This window comes from Babylonia areolata, chromosome 9, assembly GCF_041734735.1.
Source record: "Babylonia areolata isolate BAREFJ2019XMU chromosome 9, ASM4173473v1, whole genome shotgun sequence".
In the NCBI taxonomy this organism is placed as follows: domain Eukaryota; kingdom Metazoa; phylum Mollusca; class Gastropoda; order Neogastropoda; family Buccinidae; genus Babylonia; species Babylonia areolata.
In genome coordinates, this window is record NC_134884.1 from 42,364,518 (window position 1) to 42,391,620 (window position 27,103).

Below are 27,103 nucleotides of genomic sequence, written 5' to 3' on the forward strand. Positions count from 1 at the left end.
GGAGACGTGAAATGGTAGTGGTTCTTCAGAACGCTTAGTTCAGTTGTTTTGTTTTGTTTTTCCACCCAGTGTATGCAGCGCAGCACTGTGATATTGTCAGTATCAATACAACAAAGTCCACCTGAAGATGTCTAACGCTAACTGTACACATTGCTGATTCCACAGACCCTTTCTGCGTGCAGCGGAGCAGATGACCCGACTCTGAAGACTGGAAAAGAAGTCGTGACTCTTCACCATAGATCTACCATGAGAAGATCCTGAAGATTAACTTCACTTTAGATCTACCATAGGAATGATGCTTCAACTGGTGAAAGTCCTAGCAGTCAGCATAAACCGGGGTAGCTGGCTGTGGCCTGAAACATTCCTGGGGGGTCGCGCAAGGTCTGGGGGAGGAAGCCCGCTCAGTCTGTTGAAGAGGACTTGCCATGGGCCGTCCATTTACCGGGGGATGGGGATCCGGCAGAAGAAGAAGCCGGACGCCGTGGAGTCGCCTCGCCTGACGCCGAAGAAGGTGTCCGCCATCCTTCAGATGAACGAGGAGTCGGTCACGGCCGAGAACTATGGACCCATCAAGGCCCACGCCATTAACATACTGCAGGTCAGTGCTAGCTGGTCGGGAGTGACCAGCTGTGTGTGTGTGGTGTGTGTGTGCGTGCGGGGTCGATGGAGTGTGCGTTAGTGTGTGCGGGGGAGGGGAAATGGGGGCGGTGGGGGGGGACTGGGGGGTTCTGTGTGCGTGTGTACGGTGTGTGCACACGTGTGTACACATGTGCGCACAGAGTGATCAACCTTTTTTTCTTCTTTTTTGTTTGTTTGAATTAATGTGTGTGTCGATGTGTGTGGGTGTGCGCATTTATATGTGTGTGCGTGTTCTCGTGGATGGATACATGTGTGTATGCGTAAGTAGATATATGTATGGGTGTAGTGCTACACATTTATAAGTATGTATGTATGTGTGTCTGAGTGAGTGAGTGAGTGTGTGTGTGTGTGTGTTTGAATGGCGGGGCACATTTTTCTCTTTCAGTGAATTTCTTGATCGCAAATTATTAATCACACCGCATATTTCCCTTGTTCAGTGAGTTCACGAATCCCCCGTCTGTCCTGACATTCTAGGCAAACAACCCAAATGAAGACCGGAACATCCAAGGACGCCTACTGCACGGGGGGGCCTCTGTGTACAGTGTCATTGACGGACACTCAGGCAGTGCCTGTGCTCAAGCCGTCAGCGACTACCTCTGTGCCTACATCGCTGTGGCCACGGCAGACCAGCAAGTCCTGATGCAGATCTGCGACGGTGTGCTGGACCCGGTGACAGGCCTGATCAAACGTCATGGCGATGTGACACACGTCAAAGAGACTGATCTGGCTGCTCTGAAAAAGAAGAACCTGAAGGATTTTGCAGCGGAACGGTTGGCCACCTACAGAGCTAACGAGTCCGTGAACGAGGCTCTGGTGAAAAGTTTTGTACGACTGGACGAGGACATCACCGTTGGGGCGATGCCCAGCAACTGGAAAAAGTGTAAGCTGAGCGTGCCCAGCTGTGTGGAAACTCTCGCCATCGCTTTCTCTGGAGCTGTGGTGTGTGCAGCTTACATCGACAACACAGACCTGCTTGTGGCCAACGCGGGAGACTCCATGGCAGTTCTCGGCGTGCACAACAACGATCGCTGGGAAGCAGTGCCGCTCTCTAACATCCATGACGCACAGAACCCCTACGAAGTGGAGCGAATCACAAAGAACCACCCCAACGAAAGCTCCAACATCATAAGGAACGGTCGACTCTTCGGAGCGCTCATGCCCTTGCGCGCTTTCGGGAACGTCCGTTTTAAGTGGGCTGAGGCGGACCTCCGGGACCTCCAGAACAACAGCAGACACATTCCCAAACAAGAACTGATGAACGTCCTCAGAGAAGATCCGGTGCCTCAGACATACCTCACCCCTCCTTACCTGGACGCGGAGCCCGAGGTGGTACGCCACAAGCTGACGCCCAAGGACAAGTTCCTGGTGCTGGCGTCGGACGGGCTGTGGGACTGTCTGTCGGCGGACAAGGTGGTGGAGCTGGTGGGAGGTCACATGGAAGGGGAGCGGGTTCTGGCCAACTACAGCCCGCCCAAGGCAGCCAACCTCAAGGTGATCAACAGCCACCTGAAGAGGCGGCTCAGTGGCATGAAGAACCAGTCCCTGGACTCCAACGCTGCCACTCACCTGCTGCGGAGCGCTCTGGGCACCGACCATGGCCAGGTCTCCGCCCAGCTCACGTTGCCTCCGTCCATGGTTCGTCAGTTCAGGGACGACATCACCATCATCATTGTCTTCTTTGACTCCAAGTACATCAGACAGGTTAACGTCAAACACTGATGGCCTTGGAAGTTGTCATCATGTCACATCATGTGTCGTCTGTCTTGTCAGGAAAGTGGACGAAGAGACACATGAGAAAGGATAAGAGATTAAAGGGGAGAGAGAGAGCGATAGAGAGAGAGAAATGGGCGGAGGGGAGGGGGAGGTGGGTATAAGCAGGGTATTACGATTGGTGTTACAGATTAACTGGAAAAAATATTGCATGTGTGTGTGTGTTTGCATTGATATATATAGTTGCTGCAATTCGTAAAAAAAAAAAGCCCAAACAAATAAAAACGAACCATTAAATATACAAATACTTTCTTGTTGATGAAGAGCCCTCTGTGTGTTTGTGTGAGTTAATAAATGAAGTGAGTGAAAGCGCCCCCCCCCCCCCGCGCGCGCGTGTGTGTGTTTGTGCGTGTGGAGGTGGGGGGTGCACGCCGGGCTGTCTCTCGGCCTGTACAGTAAAGTGAACACGATCCCAAAGCACCAAGTAAAGACTGACGAAGGGAGTGGGAGACAGCTAGACAGAAACCTTAGCAGAGTAGAGTTTAACGACCTGTATATCAGGTTTCATTTTTAAAAAAAATCATTTTATTTTTATTTTGTAAGTTCACTGAGTCTTCCATTATTCTTTCCCTTAGATAATATTCCAGATAATATTCCGTCACATCACACACGCACACACCAACGGACGCATCCACACATACGCGCATGAGCACACACACACACACACACACACACACACACACAATGATACTCAGTGACACACGCACGGCACGCACGCACACACATCATAGTAATTACGGTGCAAGCTTTGATCACTCTTTCAACATGCAGTTTATTCTCTGTCTGTTTACAAAAGTCATAAATTATAATAACAAATTCCAGGCAACATCAAACTATATATCATATGATTTGGGTGAATCCTGACAATGTATATTCCTGTTTCGTACCTCCGTTAAAGTCTGGTCTTCATTAAATCTGCGGCTGTGAACATGGTTCAGCTGATAACGAAAATGGTCAGTTACAGTCTGTTCTGACAGTGGAATCAATCTCAAGTAGTGTATATACAACTGAGATATTTCCAAAGACGTTTCCAAAGAAGTACAACAATATTCTCTGTACTCATGTTTTCAAAAGTTGTGTAACAGTATTTACTAAAATGACAATACCAAAGCGGTCGAACGATGCTGTTGCTTCTGTGTCCTACAAAATGGACACATATTTGTATTTATCGCTCCTATTTCTTTTCAAACTTTATTTGTTGCATTAATGCAGTGAACACGTCGTCAGTAAATGAAACCATTTCTAAACTGAAACCAAAGCAAAGATCATTGTAGAAATAATATATTTTTCTTACTTTAGAGGAGCATACATATGCTACATTATTTTTTCCTGGGTTCCTTCACTGCAGTCTTTGTAATCTCTGCAATTAATGAAGGTATCATAACACGGGATAAGATAGAAAGAAACACTGAGGTGCCGCAAGACACTGACAAACGGAGAGACACAAAACTGTGCGTTGTTTTACCAGTGTTCATACAAGAGGGCTATCGTTTGCAAGAAAAATCATTTATGGTGACGTGGAGTAATGCCAGAAAATAATACCAGCAGTTTCAAATTTATAGCCCAACAAGTGTTTATGGTTTGGAAACTGTTTGTCAAACAAAATACTTACATATAGTAACACCGTCGATAAGGATCAGGCAAAATAGAACAGGATAAAACCGTATAAAGGCTGTCGTAACGAACTCAACTGCCTCAGCTCAATCACTCAAGTTAACTCAGTTTCGTAAATACGTAAATTTCGAGTGCCAAAGTTTAACAGAGCAGTCTCATCCACCGTTCTGTAAACGGATGGATAGCTCATTGGCCAGGAAAGCTGAAGCCAACTGGACGCCATACTGACACTTGTATCCGGCCGTCAGTCTGTTGAGGAGCCGTCTGCTAACTGATGGTAGTTTCTGAACTATAACTGTGTATCTTCGTTGAAATCGTGTTATGCTTGTCCACGAAATGCAAAGTATTGTGTCTTGATTGATACCTACCAGAAAAGAAGTGCTTTGAAACAGGTTGGTGTGTTTGTTCATTTCAGTTTTTATTTTTTTATTTTTTTTATTTTTTAAAGAAAGTGGTTAGCATAGGAAGGTCTGCGATGTGTGCCATGTGTTCAGGTCACATAATATGCAACACTTTCTATGAGTTGCACTTCATGAGCAGCAAATTTCAGCTCCTACTCCCATATTCATTCTCCATATGCTCTACCCATTGCTTCAATGAGAGAGAGAGAGAGAGAGAGAGCGAGACTGATGTATATGCCGTCGATGAAAGAAAACAAAAGGGAAAAGAAATAATGCCTTCAAAGTTCACTTTCAAGTGGAAAGATGAACATTTTCAGTTCAGTCTTGCTCTGCTCAGTCTGCAGTCTTGCCGCCGGGCTGCAGTTCCATGCATCGGCACACAGGGGCATCGTGGCTGTGTAGAATATGGAGTGGTTTTCGCAGTATCCTCCATAACTGAAGTCACAAACTATATGAAGTTACCGCTTCGCGCTCGGCTGCACTGACACGAGTGGGAAAATGGCTGATAAAATACTTCCGCTGGTTTCAGTTCGCAAAGGGGCTCAAAGAAGGTATGCGCTATCCTCCTATTTTTCAGTCACGCTGAGTAGAACGGTGATTATCACCCGGCGATTTTCCCAGAGTTCTCGTGACTGTATTGATTTTTTGACGTGACAGTTCATTGGCAGATTCCAGGTTTACGCACTCCAACAGGATAGCCCAGCGGCCATGGTGCTTTTGTTATTCAGTGTTTCAAGTACTTTTTTTTTTCTTTTTTTTTTAACTCCTCTTCCACTGAGATTTTTCCCGGCCCTGCGCTGAGACTTCTGAAAGTGAAGTCTTCCTTCACACGAACACGACTGCCGTGAACACACACACACACACACACACACACACACACACACACCGGCACACACACACACACCGACACACAGCGGACACTGAGACACAGCAGACTGACAAATACACACACACACACACACACATACTGCACACACACACACACACGCGCGCACGCGCGCACACACACACACACACTCACCGTCACACACACACACATCATCATCATCATCATCAGTCACTGACACACCGGTGCAGAGTACTCCGACAGTACTCAGTGTACTGGTAGACACACACACAGTCATACCCCGGACCCATTTCAGTCCATCATTTCCTCCTTCCCCCTTTTTTCTCGACTTCTTCCATCTCCGTAGAGTTAGTGCAAAGTCATAACATTGTGAAGACTACTTCAGCTACTTACAAACACACAACTTGACGTATGGCGCGCGCTCACTCGGACACACATGCACACACACACGCACACACACACACACAAACAAACACACGCACGCACACACACACACCCGCACATACTGAGGCTGACACACGCCATGTGGCACACAAGTTGTTTTTTTTTGTTTTCTTTAATTGTATTTAGACATTTATTCAAACATTCGTATTTGATTCCATCGCGTTCTCCCATCCTGCTTCCCTTCTCTCCTACCTTTTAAACGTATAACATTCAAATGCCAGTGAAAATTAATACTTTAACAAAACTGTCTACAAACACCACTGAGTATGTGTGACGGGTCATCGTTAAACAAAATTACAGAATTGCACTCCACTCCATGCACACACAATTGTTTTAGGACAAAATATGTCAGTAATGTTTCTTGCATCTGTGGTGCTCACGGCATAACAGCCGATCATATACCAACTTGCGATAGGTTAACTCACTCAGTACGGCCAGTCCTCTCTTCTCCTCTACACAGACCCCTGTCTGATGTCCAGTGGGTGTCTGAATGACCCAACATTTAGCTTCCGTCGTCAGAATTGTGGTATTCTTTGTCAACATTCACGTCTTCAGTATAAGAACCTCGCTTGCAATATTTTGATGATGGTAATTGGGGTGAAACGCTGTTGACGTCGTCTCTTTCGCCGTTCGTATGGAGAGAGTTAAAGTCTCAAATCCCTGACTGAACTGAAATCATCTTCAGTGTTCACGATCTTCAGCTGTCCATTGCGAATGTATGACTTTTTCAACTCCTTGTTAAATAGCCCAGTTGGTTCGCTGTTATAGTTGTTAGTTTTCATTAGAAATATGTTATATTGTTAAGTTTTTTGTTTGTTTTTTTGTTTTGTTTTTTGTTCTTTTTAAACAAAACTTAAATTAAGTCATTTTCTAAATGTAACACACACACACACACACACACACACACACTTACTTTCACTTACTCGCATGCGTTCCCCCCCTCCTCCCACTCGATTTTTTTCCTACCCTCGTCTAATATCACTTACAGTGAAAAGACGTTAAACTAAAGAACGAACAAACACACACACACACACCACTCAATTTCTTTTCGTTACACGATCAACACTGATCGACTTGTCGATTTATGTAACTCTGGTTATTTTCGCGTCTCCACATCCCACTACGTTGTCTTCAGCGTGCGTGTTTACTTGAATGAAGTTCAGGCCTGATAATAGGTTTACCAAGGATATCGGGAAAATCTCCACCCTTTTGCGACGAGGCGCCGTTATTGAGATTCGGGTAATATCCACGGACCCTCAAATTCAAAGTCCAACGCTTTTACAACTCAGAGATGCATGCGCACACTCGGACACACATACTCCGACACAGTCAAACTTCCCTCTTTCTTTCATCTTCCACCCTACCCCCAAAGCTCCCTCAACACACACCACGGACCATAAAATTATGTCCGTGAGCACACCACTGAGCTGAATGGGATATTGAGCTCTATGGAACACACACACACACACACACACACACACATACACACGCATTCTCTTTCCTTTATTCACTACTTTACTCCTTTCCGTCTAAAAACACTTAAAGTGAATAGACGTTAAACTGAAGAAAACACCTGTTGGATCAAATTCCCGCAACCACCCCGAAATTTGTATTGCAGTATGAGTGATTTCCCTTAGCCCGTGATTTGGAAATGAGACTGTGAACCCCAAACAGGAAGTAGAGATCGCCATCTTTGTACATCGCACAACGTCCCTTGCGAAACATTTATCTGCAGATATATACGACTGACGGGTATGTAATTATTTATGGCATTACGATCAACATAATATTCCTTTGTAAATGGGTTTTGCTGGTATTATCTCTCTCGCCCTTCTCTCGTAAATGAAGTCGCGTATATTGACATTTATATGAATCAGTACGATTCGATTTGTATGAGTCTGTGAACGAATGACTACCGCTGTTCCTTTACTAACTGCCACTTTAGGCACGATACTGGTCGCGATTGCCCTGATCACTTGAAAAGATTTGAGTGTTTCAACCGTAGATATGGGAGGTTTTGATGAGTTTCTGTTAGTCAGTAGTGTAGTTAGATTGTTGACATAGGAAAAATGATAAATCAGAATGTTGACATCGATAGTAAAAATCGTCCAAACCATATTTGAATTCTTATCATCGTCTGTGTTTATTATTAGCATGTTGGCATTAGAAAAGTAAAATTACAGAGGAATGAATGGGGGAAAAAAAACTCGCTTCGAGCAGGATTCGAACTTAGGAGGGTATAACCCATTTGGATTTTAAGTCTAACACCTTGACCACTCGGCCATCGGAGCAGTTGCTCCACAGCATAAGTTTACATTTACAGTTTATTGTTATATTTATATTTTATATTTATGTAATGCTGTTTACCATATATGATTTATGTCGGATATGAATTTATGCTGATATTGTGATAAGCAACTGCTGTGATGACAGAGTGGTTCTTTTATTATTATTTTATATAATTTATATATATAAATTTATGCTATTCAGCAAGTGCTGTGATGGCCGAGTGGTTAAGGCGTTGGACTTAAAATCCAATGGGTTATACCCGCGCAGGTTCAAATCCTGCTCACAGCGATTTTTTTCTTCTTTTTTTTTACCACAATTACTCCCCAGATTTAACTAAATGGTTAAAGCATTGGACTTTCAGTCTGAGTGTCCTGGGTTCGAATTTCGGTTACGGCACCTGGTGGGTAAAGGGTGGAGATTTTTCTGATCTCTCAGGTCAACAAGCATGCAGACCTGCTTGTGCCTGAACCCTCTTGTGTGGATACGCAAGCAGAAGATCAAATACACATGTTAAAGATCCTGTAATCCATGTCTCGGTGTTCGTTGGGATATCAAAACAAGAACATATCCAGCATGCACACGCCTGAATAGCGAGTATGGCTGCATACACAGCCGGGTAAAAATGGTCATACACGTAAAAGCCCACTCATCTATATACGAGTGAACGTGGGAGTTGCAGCCCACGAATAAAGAAGATATTATTTAAATTATAATATTAGATCTTAGGAAGGTTTAGATTTTTACTAATTAATTATATAGCCTTAATCAAGTATTACGTGGGTCTCTGTTTTGAATCTGACGACAGGAAGTGGGTGGCGGCAGTGAAAATTAAAATATTTGATACAATGTCTGAAATGTGATTTTGAATTTTAGCGAACAACATGGCAATATCAGATTTTTTCTTTCAAAGTCTGTGAATATATTGATCTGTTCTGAAGATATTACAATACATGCCAGCTGTTAATACTCAGTTTAAAAAAAAAAAAAAAAAATCACTGTTACTGTACTGCCCCATAGGGTACTGTAATGAAAACTCGAGTACTTTTTTGAAGATGAACCTATCTGAGTAGGGGGAAATAGTAAATTAGAACGCATATATCTACACAGAATAGCAACTTTGAAGGTCTTCAGCACTGAAAAGAATGGACAGTTACATTTCATAATAGAACCACTTGCAGAATATATCACAGAAAGTGCACTGGATTGTTTTTTTCAGACAGGATAGTTAACTGAATTTGAAGTACCAGTCTTAACTATTGAAAAATCTTAAATTTGACCTGTGGAAAAAAGACTGTTTATCAGGGTAGCATGCTGCAAAGATGAATATTTCAGTAACTTGTCACAAGTGAGTCAAAGAAACTTTGTGTATTAAGTGTTGTGCCAGATTTAAACAAAAATTAAAATCAACATTAAACTTCCCTCTAGTCTAAGGTTGTTCTTGGTAACTGGTTAGTGATAGTGTATCAAATATAGCTAAGCCTTTAACAGTTTAAGTGAATGAAATGTGAAATGTCAACAAATTGTTAAATAAACATGCTGTTATTATGGTACATTAGCTACTTTGAAATTTTGTAACTATTGTAATGGTGGAAACTGCATAAATGAAATAGTGAAAACTGGATAAATGACTCACAACGTGGCATGGACGTTCTCTCCACCAGTCATCCAAAGGAGAGCAGGAGAAGAAATGTGGATATTGCCTATTGTTCTATATTGTATATGATATTACTGTTTATTAGTTTATAGATGTGTATCTTCTTTGTTTTTTGTTCCAGTACTTTTCCAAACATCCTCAAGAATGGCAGAGGATTTTGATGTGGAAGCCATGCTAGAAGCTCCGTACATGAAAGAGGTATGTTTGTTATAAATGCATTACCCCATAAACTGTTTTTTTGGTGCCATATACTGTCTCATGTCAAACCTTGTAGAGTCAAGATGTTGAAGCAGACATCCGTGTTGAGTGAGTGACAGTGAGAGGGGCAGTGTTTGAATGTGAGAGAAGAGGAGATGGAGAGGAGTTGTGCAGTCAAGACGTCATAGTCTGTTAGAGGGCATGGTCATGGCATCAGTGCGGTGTTACTTCAGTGAATACTGCCTTGGAATGGACAACAGCCTATAATCCCTTTTTTTTTTACAGGAAACCCATTCAGGGTTAGTGCAAAAAAAATGCTTTTTGTCACTGATCAGATGATTGACTGGATTCTAGAGGAGGAAAGCTGGTATACACACTTGGACCGTTTACAACCTGCTATGAGTGATTGTCATCTAAAAGCTTCCCTCCTGTAGGGGAACCTTTTGGATGTCACAAAGCTTGACTGTTTGGTCTTTGAATCTGATTGACCTTTTTATATTGACTGAACACATTAGTTGTTTGGGCAGTTATTTTCTTTCATGTCTGTATCAGTTGTAAATGAAACGATAAACTTATAACCAGATTTATTTTCGTTTACAGATGTGAAATGACAACAAGCATACCATTTCCAGTTGTTTTTTTTTTTTTTTTTTTTTTTAATGATTAATTTGTTATTATTTAAAAAGAATTTAAAAAAAGAAGAAAGTGAATCTGTAGACTTGGAACTAGGTAGACTTTGTCCCTTTTAAAAAAAAAATTTAATATATTTTTTTATATAAATTTCTTGTATTTCTTTTTATCACAAAAGATTTCTCTGTGTGAAATTTGGGCTGCTCTCTCCAGAGAGAGCGCGTCACTATACTACAGCGCCACCCTTTTTTTGTTTTTTGGTTTTTTAAAATTTTTTCCTGTGTGCAGTTTTATTTGTTTTTGCTATTGAAGTGTATTTTTCTACAGAATTTGCCAGGAACAACCCTTTTGTTGCCATGGGTTCTTATATGTGCACAAAGTGCATGCTGCACACGGGACCTTGGTTCATCGTCTCATCCAAATGATTAGCGTCCAGACCGCCACTCAAGGTCTAGTGGAGGGGGAGAAAATATCGGCGGCTGAGCCATGATTCAAACCAGCATGCTCAGATTCTCTCACTTCGAGGCAGACACGTTACCTATAGGTTATCACTCCACTTACACTCTTAATATATCATCTCCATTTTGAAATGCCTTAATAGTTATCTGCAATAAAACTAATTTGAAAAGAAGCCTAGATCCAGAATCCTCGTTCATTTTCTTTTACAAAACATATTTTCTTTTCTGTATTTCATAGTTTTCATTTTAGATTTGTTCTACAAAAAAAAAGGAAAGAAAAAGGTTAGAAGATTTATTATCCTAAACCAAAAATGAATATCCATGGCAAGGGGAGAGCATTAGTGACTAGTTTGGACTTGCTGCTACATTTACATTTCATAAGTTAGAGAGAATGTACATATAAATGGAGTGGTTGTTGGGGAAGTACTGTTGATAAATATGTCCTATATGTTTCCATTTTTGTTTTTTTCTTAGATGTCCACTGTAACATGTACAGTTTATCAGCACCCGGGCTTGACAACCATGAAGGTACAACTGCGAAAAATCATGTACACTTTACCCAGTGATTTGTTATTATTTCAATTTTAAGAATCTTGTTATGTTTTAAAGTGGTATGTATATTTATGACCAGATTGCTAAAGATTTTCTCAGGCATTTCCAAGAAAATAGTTGTATTTTGTCATGATTTTGTGCATGTCAAAACATTGATTACTGCTGTCAAGGTTTTTGTCATTTTTAATGTTGAAGATCAAAGCTACAGCTGATATATCATCATGGATGCACATCATACATATGCTGACAATGACTGAAGTCAGTCAGAATTGAACTTGCAGGAACTTGCTTTTATTTGGCTGATTGAATTTCAGTTTTAGATAAAAACTATAAAGTGGATATGAATATTAATTCAGGGAAACTGGTTGACACTGAAACTAGGGGTTTCATATTATCTGTATATGATATACAGATGGATAATGCATAAATCAGTTAATATTACATTTGATTATGGAGCATTGGTATTTTCTGAGGTATTGAGTGTCCTGAACATGAGACATATTAGTGGCTTGAACTGGTAGGTAGAATCATGTGTACCATTTAAAGGAAGAAAATGTTGAAAGTAAAATCTGAATATATAAAATGCAAATGTTCTTTTTGTTGATGTGCAACCTCGATGATGATCTAAAAGATATATTGGTGATTGCATTTGCAGGTATATGTCACTGTCAGGGACTTTTTTTTTAAACCCTCCAGTATTGATACAGGCCAACAGTAACATAAATTTAGGAAAGTATTGGACAGAAATTTAACAAGAATAATGGAAGTATTAAATAAAAGGGCACAGTGTAAAATCTGATCAGTTTTGTGAGTCAGAGAGAGTGACTGTGTGAAGGAGACTGAAATGTGGCCCTCCGTTTGGTCTCAGGGGGACGGTTTGAGGCAAGGAGGAAGAGAAATGCAGCGCAGACATGGACAGCATCATGGTCTTCGATGGGCTGGACCTCTTTTGACATGAATGTAGTCCCTTGTCACACAACTTGCACCTGGCCCTTAATGGGTGCATCTCTTTCTCTGTTCTTGTTTTGCCTGTGATAGTCCGCTGTGGTGTGCGTGTGTATGTGTGTAATGTGCATCTTAATGATGGAATTTCTGTTTCAGGGATACAGTTTGTTTTAACAAGTGTAACATTATTGTTTTTGACTGTTTTAGTGATAATCTTTTAACCCTCAGTATTGCTGGGAGTTTGTAAACGTAACTGTGCCATCACTAGGTTAGAAAGAATCTAAACATAAGCATATCCGCTTCACACAAAGAAAGCTTATTGGCATGTGCTTTCTGGAACTGATGTAACAACATTATGAACTGACAATGAAATATTTCCTCTCTGTAGCCCTGTTATTTAAATTTTTAATACATTCAGCACAAAGGTAACCTCAGGTAAACCATTTTGTTTAAAATTTGTGTTTCTGTGAGCTACTGGAGTAAGGGAAGTGAATTTTATTGTGCATGAAGTCATTGAAATAGATGCTCCAAAGTAATATTATCTTTGTACTGATTGTAAATCATGAACAGAATGTTTGCTGGAAACTGTTCAGTAAGCCATTTGCACTTTCGTTGTTTAGAAGTATAGACAGAAGAGAAAAGGGCACTAGTAAAATGATTTAACAATGTAAGTTTTCTCTTTTATTGATTTATATCCTTAATAAAAGCATGTAAAAGTTTTTTGTTTTTTTCCCCAATAATAACCACTTGTTCAGAGAGAAACAACAATGTATAATGAAGAATGGGGGCTGGAGACGAAATTGTTCATTGTCTTTAGAAATTTCAGACATGCACCACCACATAGAATATTACCCAGTCATACACTATAATGTTTGTTATGAAGAAAACCCCAACTTTTACACTTTGTCTTTGTTCACTCTTTCTTCTTTGCTGGAGATGGCATCACTATTGTGTTGACAAAGAAGCAGGAGACCATTACAGAATGTGAAATGTGTTAGTTGCTTAGCTCGTGATACTGTATGATTAATGCTTTTGCCATTTTCTGTCCCCATCTTCTTCCATCACCGCTGACCATGTGCTGTTTCTGGCTACAGGAAAATGGAGTGGAAGAAAGTTCTTCATCTTCCAAGAGCAAGAAAAAGTAAGTTGACAATATTTCATTATTTTGGGGGAGTGATTTTTTTGTAGCTGTTAGAAAGCAAACATTTTTGTTCTTGTTTTAAATGACAACTTGTGTGTGTGTTGTTGTTTTTTTTTTTTTTTAAATGTCAGCTGTGGAACAACTGTGGGATGTGCTGTGGCTTCAGTATATGGGAGTTATCTTTTTAAAGAGAAAAAAAAGGAAAAAAGATCAGGAAAAAGAAGTTAATGAAAGTGTAAATTCCATTACCAGTGTTTTCATGATTGCCTATAAGACCAGAGCCTAGCAATGGACAACACTTCAGCAAAAGTATGTAGTCATACTGGCTCATGCACAAGATATCTTTTGGTCAATCAGTATTGAATTGAAACAAGAATTCAAACTTCAATGGAGCTTGAATCTTCTAGACAGATCATTTTCAGATACATCTTTAATCCTTTCAGTCCTGAGTCATTGATCAGTGATGTCAGGTTAACTCACTTGATACTACCAGTTAGCTGCCCTGATTTTCCCCACACAACCCATTTGTATTGGTAAGAAATAAAATTGCTAAAAAAAACTAATGTTAGAATTTTTTAACTGAAAACTTCCAAACTGATCAGTAACAGAACGAGTTAGTTCGGGGCAAAATATTAAACTAACTTCCTTCATATGCTATCATACTGTGAGATGATAAAAGTATCCATATTTTTTGTTTGAAATTTGCACACACTGATGACTTGTAAATGAATCCAGGGAAGCACAAGAAGTTTGAAACAGAACATTATATAGCCACGATAGGCCCCTCGTCTGATTCTGTTGTCTGCCTTATGACAGAGGAAACTGGGTTAGATGGCATTGTTGACAGGCACTGTTCGTGTGAACCAGTCACCGCGAAAATAACTTTTTTGCTTGTGAGTGCAGCAACACACACTGCATCTATTGGTCGCAGTTCAAAACTGTAAGGCCCAGATTGGGGCCCTTTGTCTGAAACAGTTTTAAACAGTAAGGGCCCTTCGTTCTGAGTGAGTCAAGTCCTCAGGATGCACTATCATGACAACATGTACTCTGAAGAAACAGAAATAAAGACATATGTATAGATATATTCATTTTCTTTTTTGCATCATTGGATAATTATAGCAGAATTCTGTATCTGTTTTAAAAATGTCGCATTTTTTTGAGCTGAAAGAGAAACGATTTGATATTGCAAGATAGTGCTAGGAAATTTGTTTTCTTTCCACAGCACAGACAGTTCAAGGTCACAAAATGATGGTTTCAAAATGGATTTGTGTCTCAGGAGGACTTTGGTGTTTCACCATTACAGAGAAAAAGGCTTTCAGGCGAAGGGACTGAAAACTGTCAGCACTCCTGTGTTATTCAAGACATCACTCTGCATAATAAGACAATGTACATGAGTTCAAAGAAAGACAAATGAAAACCTGACCATTGACTTTGGCTTCATGCCTTACTCAGGAGGGTCACCTGAATTTCACCCTTCAGCAATAAAACTAGACAGTTTCGCACTGACTTAATGCACTTACTTGAACTCTGTAAAGGGGGATGGACTGAAATTCTGTCACTTCTTCAAACTGGCCTCTTCCCTCTCGTGAAAATGTAGGGGTGGATGTATGTGTATACCCGACGAGTCTGTTTTTCTTAGTTGGCAAGGTACTCATTCATTCAAGGGTGATGTTATTAAAGGTAAAGGCATCTGTTTACCTCTTTCAGTGCCAACCTTTTTGTAGGAAGGAGGATAACTGGATGCTCTGTTTCCTTATAAGTGGTGTCAGCTGGAATGGCACATTAGCAAGCTGAATACCATGTATGTCAGGCCTCGGGAACTAATAAACAATTGAAGGAATATTCAGTCTTTGAAGTTTGATTTTGAGGGGGGAGAACTCCAAAATATTTTTTCATCAAGAACAGTCAGATCACTCAGTCTATCACTGAAAGCAGTAAGAAGTTTCTGTTCAGATTCGTTGACTGTGGTTTTCATTTATGTTATTGCCTGTTTCAGACACTTGACTGCGGCTTGTGAAATGCTTCTCCCCTCCTTCCAAAGGATGAAATCCATTGAAAAAATATTTTTTAATCACACTCTCTCTGTCTCTTTGCCTATCTCCTTTTCTCTCTCTCATTCATAACATGCACACACATACTCCGAATTTATATCTGGGCTCATGGCATTTGTATGGACTATTTAATTCCAGTGGAAGCCTCCGGATTATCTTTTCGTTGTTGTTCAGGGAATTGCATCTTAAGTTCTCTACTGAAAAGGTGCAAATTCAGTTGTTGCTATTTAGCAACGTTGTGTGAATGCATAATTTGCCATTCCAAGCACAATTTAGGTTATGCTCTTATTTTTTTCTTAAACCAAGAACTACATTTTCCTTCCTTTCAGGTTACAAGTACTGCGCTTGAATAAGGTTTTCATTGGCAATCCATAACTTGTGCGTATAGAAATAAGTTGGAAAGGAAAATTGTTTGGTTTGTTCCAGATCTGAGAGGTTGAGATTCAGCGGCTGGCAAGGCCTCAGTGTGAGATATTTGAAAGTACTAGTTGGTCTGTGTATGTAATAGAACGGAAAAAGTCGGATAGAAAAATGGTTTGGTTTGGCGGCTTGCAAGATGTTTGTATACACTGAAAGAAAATAAACATGTTTCATGCTGTATTGTTTTGATGGGCAATACATCAGTGAAACTCTGATATAAAACATAAATAGGAGTATAATGGTCACCTCCTCAACTCCTGTGGTGGGCTTCAGGCACTTATAAAACTGGTGCTGTTTAAGAATTTGTAATACAGCCATTTTCCTTTATTTATAGGTGCTCAGAGGCTGAGACCTGGGATATAGATTAACAATTCCCCTTTCCTTTTCTCCTCAGGCGTGCCCATTGCTGCCTACGCGCCAGATGAATGGTAGTTAAAACAGTAGTGGTGATTGCTCTAACGTGGTGTGCTTTTGTGTTGAAATTGTAGGTGTCATTATGGGTGTCAGTGGTAAAGCAAGCGCTTGAAATATACCTGACATTCCAGGCCAAGGTATGTGCAAGTATTGCCAGGGATGTCGATGTTTAAAAATGTGTGTTTCCACCCATCAACCTTGTAAAAATGTTAATTTGATTGTGTGTGTGTTTTTTGAGTGTGTGGTTTTTAATACTCTGCTGGCCTTTTATTTTTATTTTTAATTTTTTTTCCCTCCCTTATGATTTCCGGAATAAACATGTTTTTTCATTAGATTGTGAGAACTTTGTTAAAGCAGTCTTACCCAGTTTTTGCAAACTGGTTGATTTAGTAAATGTGAAAAGTGACAGGCATTTCATTGGTATGTTGTGTAAGGTGAAGAGATGGCAGGAAAATTTCCTATTTGGTTGAAAAGATGAATTTGGGTGTGCGAGATGGCAGGAAAATTTCCTATTTGGTTGAAAAGATGAATTTGGGTGTATATATAGGGTCAGAACTTCAAAAAGTTTAGAATTTCTCATGTTTTTTTAGGGAGGGTGGTTGAAGGAGGGGGGAGGATTTTTTTTTTGTGTGTAAAGGCCTTTTACATTTTTCTGATGTGTGACCTCTGGTATGTATTCATGAAAACTTTAAAGGTTAAAAAAAAAAAATCACAACATACTGTCACATACAAGAAAACTCTCACACAGTATTCTTACAGATGGTTTTTTTTTTTTTTTGTTAATTTTTTTACAGATGGATTGTTATTAGTTTGCCATATATTTATCTCTGATCTGATTTTTTTCCCCCCAGGAAAAAGAAAAGCAGAAGCCGGAGTCGGGATAGAAGGTGAGTTGTGCCACATTTCAGTGTGTTTGGCTAATTCCTAGCCATTTTGATGGGTTTGTGTGAAATGATTGCCTGTAAAATTGGCATATGGTGTGTCTGTCGTTATAGGTGTGTCTTGGGAGTTTTTTTGGGTGGGGGACAGAAGGGGGAGGTGGGATGTGTGCTAAGTTAAAAGTAACCTGCTCATGGTTGTCTACTATTTTCTGAAATATTCTAGTGTGTTCACATTATATTTGTCTCTCAGAGCGCTTGTTCATTAAGCAGGTGACAAAACATTTTTATGTGTTCTTGATTTTTATTTAATTCAGTAAATATACTTTGGACCTCCTTTTACGTGTGTCTGTCTGTCTCCTCTAGTTCTGTTCTTAATCCTTCTTTCCCTTTCCTCTGTTTCACCTTTCCCACTTTTCTGTAGTGAAAAAAAGATCAGAAAGGGCATGGTTTTTCAAGGAAATCAAAACATTGGTTGTTTTTAATTTAGTATGTTTCACATACCATTCAGATTTATTTTAAGTAAATAAAAAGCAGTTCTTTGTTTCTAAATTGGTTGAGATACTGTGGATAGAAGTGTACACAATAACTTAAAAGATGTATGAGGTGCTTTGTTATTATGTTAAATGTCATGGTATTTGAATTGCAGCCGACGGGACAGACGATCACGAAGCAGGGACAGACGTTCTCGCAGCAGGGACAGGCGCTCCCGGAGTCGCGATCGTGATCGACGTGACCGACGGCGTAGTCGCAGCAGGTCTCGTGGCAGAAATGACAGAGACCGCCGTCGCAGCCCTCCAAGGGGCACTAATCGCCGCAGTCGTTCCAGGGAGAGATTTGGTAGACGAGGGATGAGTCCACTCAGGTAAGAATCATAGGCAAGGGTGTTTTATTGTTGTAAATTTAAAAGAATTACTGATACAATATGAAGTAAATGTGTGAGGGTGTTAGAAGATGGGTTTATCACAGATTTCATTTTCAGTAGTTTTTGATCTGACAATTACTGTATTTGAATTGTGCAACATGGGTTTGCAAAATCCAATTAAACATGCTTATTAGACATTCAGGTTGTTTAGAGGTAGTGACCAGTGGGAAAAGCATTTAATAACCAGATTTAAGGCTTAATAACCAGATCTCCCACTCATAAAAAACTGAAACTGTAAGAGAATAAGTATTGTTTGGAAGGGGGTAGGGTGGGTTTTTTTTTTTGTTTTGTTTTTTTCATTTTTTTTTCATATTCTTTCTTTGAAAAAAAAAAAAGTCAGGAATTTGTAGATTGAGACTTCATAGGTACAAAGTTTCCTTGTTTGGAAAATACAACAGGTAAAAGGGTCTGGTGATATATTCCATGACTAACAAGTAGGTGTATGTGTGTCAAGTGAACTGGCAGTATTGTTTCTGTTTTATTTCAGAGGTGAAAGTAAGGTAGACATGACGCCGGAAGAGAGGGATGCACGCACAGTGTTCTGTATGCAGCTGTCAGCCAGGATTCGAGCCAGAGATCTAGAGGAGTTCTTCTCTTCTGTTGGAAAGGTAGGCTTGACTTGATCACACACCTGTTCTCCTGGTATTGTCATGATTATTGTCGACTAGTGATTGATAATGGAGGTGGTAATGCAAGGTTCTCAAGACAATTATAGTGGTGAGTTGGGTTAGTGATGGTTTTGATGCAGTGTTATCAGCCACTTTGATAAGTGTGCAAGTTCAATTTTGTTATGAAGATCCATATTTTCAATTGTATATTGTACTCATTTGAGTCCAGTCTGTAGGTACACATGCACACAAAAAATTCCGTAAGAAGCACAGGTGAAGACACTGACAACAGCAAGTCCGAATTAGATGCTAAAAGCAAAGCCTCTTGATTTAAACTCTGTGTAAATTTGTTGGTAAATATTTGGGATCAGATTCAGGCAGTGTTGTGTGGGTTTTGTGTGTGTGTGAATTACTTTGGAATGAGTGCAGAAAGGTGGACATAAAGTCAAAGGTTTGATTTCCTTGCAGGTGACTGATGTGCGACTGATCACAGACAACAAATCGCGGCGGTCGAAGGGCATCGCCTACATAGAGTTCAAAGACATAGAGTCAGTGCCCCTGGCCATGGCGTTGTCTGGACAGAAGCTGCTGGGGGTGCCCATCCTGGTGCAGGCATCGCAGGCAGAGAAGAACAGGTTGTCCGGCCTGACCACTTCCCTTATGACCAGCAACAACCGACCACCCAGTGCAGGACCCATGAGGCTCTATGTGGGCTCTCTGCACTTCAACATCACAGAGGACATGCTCAAGGGCATTTTTGAGCCCTTTGGCAAAGTGAGTGCTTTCAGTTTGTCTTACGTTTGAAGCTTTGTCATGTGGCAGATTTTGCCTCTTTTATTTTAATTACACATACTTAACCGTGACCCAACTAGTGCAGACTCCGGTAGGGGTCTGAAAAAAAATATATTGCCGTCAAAAGAGGGCACTAGCCAGCGGGACAAAGGGGAGGTTACCTACTTCCGGGAGGTTATCGGCTGTAGTTTCGTTTTCTCCGCATAGGCGGATAGTAGTTTGCACGGGACAGGAATGTCAGACCCCTGCCGGAGTGTGCACTAGTTGGGTCACAGTAAGTATGTTATTTAAACGTCATTTTAGATAGAAAATTTCCTTTTTCCTCCATTTTTTTATTTATTTTTTGATTTCTTATTTTTACAGTCCTAGTTTGTAAGGAGGGGGAAAGGGTTTTAACATTTATTTTCATATCAGCACAAGCACACATAGATGTGCTCTTTCTCCTTTTAATTTTTTTCCTAGCAATATGATATAGAAGGTTGTATATGAATTTAAAGAAATCTGCTTTGTTTGGTATCTTTAGTTTTTTGGTGGTTATATTTGTAAATTCTTTGTACTGAAGAATCTCTGTGTGTGTGCAGGTTGACGATGTAAAGCTGATACGAGATCATGAAACAGGTCGCTCCCAAGGTTATGGATTCCTCACAGTAAGTGGGACCCTTTCATTTTCCTGCTTATACAACTTGCACTTAGTCATGCAAGTCTCTGTGCATGTTCGATTTGGTATGGTGTGGTTGTTTGCTTTGGTATGGTGTGGTTGGTGGTCTTAAAATATTTTTATTATTTCTTACTAGTAGTTATCACCATGTTCTTCAGGTTTATCAGTGGATTATTCTACCTAATAATGATCTCTTTTGCTTTGGAACAAGAGTAAAATAGGACCGTCTGAACTAACTGAAAACTTGCAATCTCGAGCACATGTGTACATGCATGCAGTCTCCTGCTCAGCTCACTCACCCAGTTAGAGATGGTGCTGTATCTTGGAAATCAGCCTTGCAAGAGTGAGGCAGATTTCACTTGTAGAAAACCTTTGATTATGGAACAGTGTAAATGATTTCTATACTTTGTAAAAATTACTTTTCTGTCCCCCAGTTCCGTAACCCTGAAGATGCCAAGAAAGCTCTGGAACAGCTGAATGGGTTCGAGTTGGCTGGTCGACCCATGAAAGTGGGCAATGTGACAGAGCGAACTGGACTGGACGGGAGTGGGAACTCAGCCCTGGACACAGATGAAATGGATCGTGCTGGCATCGACTTAGGCGCCACAGGGCGTCTGCAGCTAATGGCCAAATTGGCTGAGGGTCAGTGACATGGGTTTATTCAAGTTTCTACATTTCCTTTCCTCTGTCATAACCTGTTTAATTTCACACTCTGTTAACCTTGGCTCAGATATTCTAATGTTTATTGTTTTCTGAGGTGAGTGAAACTAATATTGAGAGTCTTTTCAAGCTTGATTACTTCTGGGTATTTTTTTTGGTTGAAATATTCAAGGTGTGGTTAAGAATTATGACTTTTAAGGAACTGTATGTGTAGGTGCTGAAATCACTCTGTATTTGTACAGCTTGACTCTGTATTGTGGTATGATGCTGTCTGGAAGTTATTTTGTGATTTTAAAGAATTGATGTCCAGGTTTGATTTTTTAATAGAAGATAAAGGTGTCTTAGTATTGCATTAGCCACACAATCTCTCAATCAGAGCAGAGACACCAGCCATAGGTTGCTTGTTTAACATGGTTATTTTGTCAGTCAGGAAACAAGAGATTTGCTCTTATGCCAAACAAATTTCAAATAAGCATTTTATTTTAGCATAAATGTCTGTGATTACTGACATTGACCGTGAATACTGGAAGAATTTCAAGCGTTCAAATAATTATGTAGATGAGATACTTTCACACTAGTTCTAATTTTGACACATTTTCTTTCCAGAAATAGCCCCTTGCAGTCAGTTGTGTTATTGGCAACATGATTTGATCTTAATCTTTCGTAGTTCACTTTGTTACCAGATGATGTTGATGGTGTGTTTGCAGGAACAGGGTTCCAGATCCCTCAGTATGCAGCCAGCGCCTTGTCTCAGGCTGGAAATCCCCAGATGAGCATGACCCCGCCTTTCAGCCAACTGCCAGCGATTGCCGACCCTGCCAATGGTCCTCCCACCTCCAACATCCCTGCACCTCCCATCACAACCCAGTGCTTCATGCTGTCCAACATGTTTGATTCTGGAGGGTGAGTAAGCCGTCTTGTCTGCTGCTTGTGATTGTCCCTGACTGTACGTTTCATAGACAGTTGATATTTCCATTGTGAATTTCAGATTCTCATGCATACTTTGCATACATACTGAGGTGCAGATATATTCTCATAAAATATTAATTTGAGTTTTTTCCAGTTAGTAAAGTCAGTTTTGTCAAGTTCTGACAACGTGGTACACTATTTCCTGTTTGCAGTTTTGAGAAGATAAAAAAATGGATTGGCTATTCTACCTTGCAGTCAGTGTGTGTCTTCATTAAAACAATGGCTGAAGTGAATTAATTTAATATTGGTGTGAGTGTATGCAATGTTGATTTACTGCTTTCTTGCCCCCAGGTTGATTTTATTGTGAAACATTCACTGTTTTTGTCCGAAAAAATTAGAGCCCGAAAGTCATTATTTAGACAAAAATAGTGTATAACTTTTAACATAACTGCAGCAGTTGGTTTAAGTAATCTTTAATGGTTCAACAGTTTTGATGAACATGACTGCAGCATTTGATGATCTTCAGTTGTTCGCATCTGTTTAAAAGTAACTTTAATTACACATGCTTAACATTGTTTGCATCTGCTTAAAAGTAACATTTGCCTGGAAATTAATCACAAAAAGTGTGGGCTGCTTTTGTAAATATATGACAAGTTGTGTTTTTGTATTCAGAGAAAACCGCTTGAACTGGGATCAGGAGATTCGAGATGATGTCATTGAGGAATGCAACAAGCATGGAGGTGTTCTGCACATTTATGTTGACAAGAGTTCTCCACAAGGCAATGTGTACGTCAAATGCCCCACAATTGCTGCCGCTGCTGCCTCTGTCAATGCCCTGCATGGAAGATATTTTGGAGGTAAGTCATGACATAGACGTCTTTGGTACCAGGTTATGTTGTAAACCTGATTTCCATAGTACTTTTTCTTTTTATTGGATTTACTGTGATGAGTTAGAGTAGGTACTTTGAAATAGGAATAAACATCGACCTACTGTAATCTATTGTTATAAGGTGTGTTAGTTTTCATGCAGACCAAATCTTCACAGGAACTGAAAATACGGGGTAAAAGTCATTAAAACTTTGTGGTTGTGTCCAATTGGAGCATACATCTTTCCTGATTCAAATTTCAAGTGTTGGTTAACTTATTTGTGCACTGTTTCAAATAAATTGCTTATGTGGACAATCCGTCACATTTTGAAATTGCGGGAATACAAGTCATCCAGTTCAAACAGGATTTTGGATCAGACATTTTTTATTGTATACCTCTGGGCCAACAAGATTTTCTTATTGTCATTTTACATTCATTGTGAGGTAAGATAACATTTTGGCAGATTAATTCAGTTGTGGTTTTGAAACCAGATTCTGCTTTCTAGTCCACAGTCAAAAAAATCTTACCAGCTTTCCTCAACTGCTCTGTTGATGTGTTTATTGCATGCCGAAATTTAAGAGGGTATTGAGTTAACTAGAAAAGGTTAAAAGTTCAACAGACAAGTTGTTTGGATATAAAACTTGTAACAGATAAGTTGTTTGGATATTAAAGTTTTAAATTCCAATCCAGTTTGGATCAGTCTTGCCAAGGTGGAAATGTTTACATTCCAGCACACAATTTTCACTTCAACGAAAACTTGTTTTTTGATGATCAGCAAAAATGTATAATTTGAACAACATGCAGTTCACATCATCTGTTTGCAGTTATTTAATTGTTAGGGTTTTGAAATTACTCTGATTATTGTCTCATCCTTATTGCAGTTCTTTATTTGCTACATTTCCTATATGTAAGTTTTGTATGGGCCATGTGTTAAGAGGTTTTGTATTATTTAAGCTGGCAAGTGTTGATAAATGTAGCGAAAGGTTGAAACCGGGATAGATTTTGTCGTAAAGCTCTTTACAGATAGTAGCTTTGGCACACAGATTTTCTGGCTTTCGGCTGCTTCGACACTTGCATGATTTATTTGTGCTGAAAAGAAATTATGCCATTCTGCAAGTAGCTGGATATTAAAGATGTGTGTGGGTGTGTTTCAGGTCGAGTGATCACAGCAGCCTATGTCCCTCTGCCCAACTACTCTGCCCTCTTCGCAGACTCTGTGCGAGCCAGTCAGCCTCTGATTCCTTCGGGTCAGACATTACAGTCCAACTTCACTTCAGGCTTCTCCATGGCTCCCTCATTATAATGACATGACTTTGTGTCACATGGACTTTTTTTTTTTTTTTTTTTTTTTTTTCCGACCATTCACATCATACTGTACAGTGCAGGACTCCCCATGTTTCACCATCATCCTCATGATGAAAAAATACAGGAGAACCACAGTGTTGGATGTCATTCTGATCGTGGTGTTCGCATTGAAAATACAATAACCACTAGTTTGGGTCATTTTGTGATGCATCCCTACCCCTTTCTATTTCTTGTGAGAAATTTGAGAAACATCAAATAGTGAAAATCTGTCCTCCATTTTATATTATTTTTATCTCATATAGCTGCAGTTTCATAATTCTGTCTGATGATGATGTCTGGTATTTAACATGTTTCACAAATGAAAAACATTGGGTTGTAAGAGATTGAATGTTTGATGGGTGAGGTGAGGGGACTTTTTTGATATTTTCTGTGTATGTAAATTGCCAAAGGGTGATCTGTCTGTATTGTCAGAGATACATGTATATGTGTGAGAGTGTTTGAATGTGTGTATGTGCTCATTGACTAAGTGTTCAATTAGACTGTTAATTTCTGCATCACTAGTTCTGATAAAAACAAGGTTATCTCCGGTGGTGGGTTGGCGTTGTTTAGAGGGCCAGGAGTAGAGGGCCCAGAGTGTCAGCGAATCGATTGCAATCGCGCCTTAATTTTAGCACGATTCCCCAATCGAGCTACACGATTATGTGACCTGGTTGGAGACATAATTTGACAACAAACAAGAACGCCAGAGAATCGAGAGACAGGCAGAAAATACGAAAAAAAAGCTTAGCCGTGTGAAGAGCACAGGAACAGGAGTCATGATGGCTGCCGGAAAAAGAGGGCGATAACCAGCGGGACAAAGGGGAGGTTACCTACTTCCGGGGGTTATCGGTCGTAGTTTCGTTTTCTCCGCATAGGCGGATAGTAGTTTGCACAGGACAGGAATGTCAGACCCCTGCCGGAGTCTGCACTAGTTGGGTCACGGTAAGTATGTTATTTAAACGTAATTTTAGATAGAAAATTTCCTTTATCTCCACAGCAAGGGCCAAGCGCATGTAGAACTATGTGACACATCAGGATTTAGGGCCTATTGGAAGATAATTGTGTTATTTCCTTGAGAAGAACTTAACTTGGCGCAGCACTTGGGTAAGAAAAGGAGAAGAGAAAGATTCACTTGTATCCATGCTAGATGCAGTTAAGTATACATTTGAAGGTATGTTGACATGTCAGTTTGCAATAAAAGTTGAATAATTCAATTCCGAGTTCATTTATTTCTATTTTGTTTTTGTGTGGAAGCATGAGTTGGCTGCTACACGGTGCTTCCAGCAAGCACAGCTCAGAATACTGCATACATTTTCACAACAGTTTGTTTTGCAGAATGGAACAAAATGGTTTGGATGTTACATGCACAGTGCCTCCCTTTGTACATTGTGTATCAACAACTCTGCCAGCTGTTGTAACATGAATTGTTACCTACATATTTACTTACAGAAAATGGTATCAGAAACACCTCAGATTTCTGCATAGTTTGTCACACTTCACACAAAATATATAAATAAATTATGTTGCCATCTTTGAGCAAATCAAGGGAAGAAAATACTAATTGGTATTAGTTTTCTGCACTCCTTTTCAGAGTACAAAGAAATACAGTAGTACTATGAATAATTGTGTGAGGTGATCAGCAGTACTTGGTAGTGCTGGCTATGCCTCTATAAACCATGTTGACTGAACTGCCTTGTGTTGCAATCAGTAAGACTCGGAACAACTGATGCCTGAAGTTGAATTTTCTCTCTAGTTTTCATAACAGTCTTTTGACTGGTCTGCTATAGTTTCACTGGCTGTCAAAAGGCAGGCCTCATGCATGATGCGGAGGCTGAAAACCATCTGATAGACGTTAATTGAATCACATTACTGTCATGAATGCTTGACTGATTTTTTTTAGCTATGTGTTTAGGGGATAACGATCATTCTGGAAGGAGAGGGAGAGGTGTGGTATTATGAAAACCAGTCGTGGATATTATTTTTGATGACTGACATACCTTGGAAATATATATATATAGGTGGCGCTGCACTGATGCGCTTCCCAAGGAGAGCTGTCCTAACGTTCTGTAGAGAGATCTGTTCTGACAAAAAGTACTACAATATTTTCAGATTTTTACTTTTCTTTCTTTCTTTCTTTTCCTAATTCATGTTTCTTTCATCAGGTGATACCTCTAGTGACTAAGTATTTGATTTTATGTTGAGTGATGGTCTAGAGGTAACGCATCCGCCAAGGAAGCAAGAGAATCTGAGTGTACTGGTTCAAATCACGGTTTGGCTGCTATTTTCTCCCCCTCCACTAGACCTTGAGTGGTGGTCTGGACGCTAGTCATTCGGATGAGACGATTAACCGAGGTCCCGTGTGCAGCATGCACTTTGCACACATAAAAGAACCCACGGCAACAAAATGGTTGTTCCTGGCAAAATTCTGTAGAAAAATACTTCTTCTTCTTCTTCGATAGGAACAACAAATAAAACTGCACGCAGGAAAAAAAAAACAACAAAAAATGGGTGGCGCTGTAGTGCAGCGACGTGCTCTCCATGGGGAGAACGGCCGGAATTTCACACAGAGAAATCTGTTGTGATGAAAAGAAATACAAATATTGACGCATTGATAGTAGCATGATCTTATTTGTTTTATTTGGAAAAAACAGCCTGACCATAAAAGGGAAATGATGAAGTAATTTCTTCATTTGCCTTTTTATGGTTATTTGATACTGAAAATTAGTCTGGTTCATCAGCTGTGATGTTAAAATTGAGTCGCCAATCTGTGAGCACACTATAAGCTTTGAGTTCGTTGATGTTCTTTTGTCTTTGCTTGCATTGTTGTCATGTGTACAGCTGTTCAGTTAAAGGTTACTTAAACCAATATTTTAAAAGTAACAGGCAAATATTTCCAACAAAGCTCCACAGAAGCTGATTCTTCATATATGTATCTAACAAAACTACAAACATTGTATTTTAAAAAGATGAGGTATGGCTTGAACCAACGCATTGC

At 40.0% G+C, this 27,103-nt stretch overlaps 2 protein-coding genes and 1 non-coding gene across 5 annotated transcripts; all 3 read left to right on the forward strand.

Annotated features, from left to right (window-relative positions):
- Positions 1–269: 269 nt before the first annotated feature.
- Positions 270–2,401, forward strand: LOC143285644 (pyruvate dehydrogenase [acetyl-transferring]-phosphatase 1, mitochondrial-like). Its single transcript, XM_076593040.1, has 2 exons — positions 270–598; positions 1,114–2,401. Exons 1-2 carry the CDS (start codon positions 293–295, stop codon positions 2,356–2,358), a joined length of 1,551 nt encoding a protein of 516 aa, XP_076449155.1. The 5' UTR covers positions 270–292; the 3' UTR covers positions 2,359–2,401.
- Positions 2,402–7,362: 4,961 nt separating this feature from the next.
- Positions 7,363–25,328, forward strand: LOC143285475 (RNA-binding protein 39-like). 3 transcript variants are annotated; one of them, XM_076592786.1, is made up of 14 exons: positions 7,405–7,467; positions 9,780–9,856; positions 11,419–11,472; positions 12,365–12,456; positions 13,536–13,582; positions 17,319–17,354; positions 17,995–18,210; positions 18,758–18,878; positions 19,347–19,652; positions 20,252–20,317; positions 20,763–20,970; positions 21,696–21,891; positions 22,570–22,754; positions 23,919–25,328. In XM_076592786.1, exons 3-14 carry the CDS (start codon positions 11,433–11,435, stop codon positions 24,065–24,067), a joined length of 1,662 nt encoding a protein of 553 aa, XP_076448901.1. In that variant the 5' UTR covers positions 7,405–7,467; positions 9,780–9,856; positions 11,419–11,432; the 3' UTR covers positions 24,068–25,328. The 3 variants fall into 3 exon arrangements, with proteins under 3 accessions (XP_076448902.1, XP_076448903.1, XP_076448901.1); XM_076592787.1 differs by lacking the exon at positions 12,365–12,456 and having other exon boundaries at positions 7,363–7,467; XM_076592788.1 differs by lacking the exons at positions 11,419–11,472; positions 12,365–12,456 and having other exon boundaries at positions 7,363–7,467.
- Trnal-uaa (transfer RNA leucine (anticodon UAA)) lies at positions 8,211–8,292 on the forward strand. The gene has a single exon. It is a non-coding gene; the product is annotated as a tRNA-Leu (tRNA).
- Positions 25,329–27,103: the final 1,775 nt, after the last annotated feature.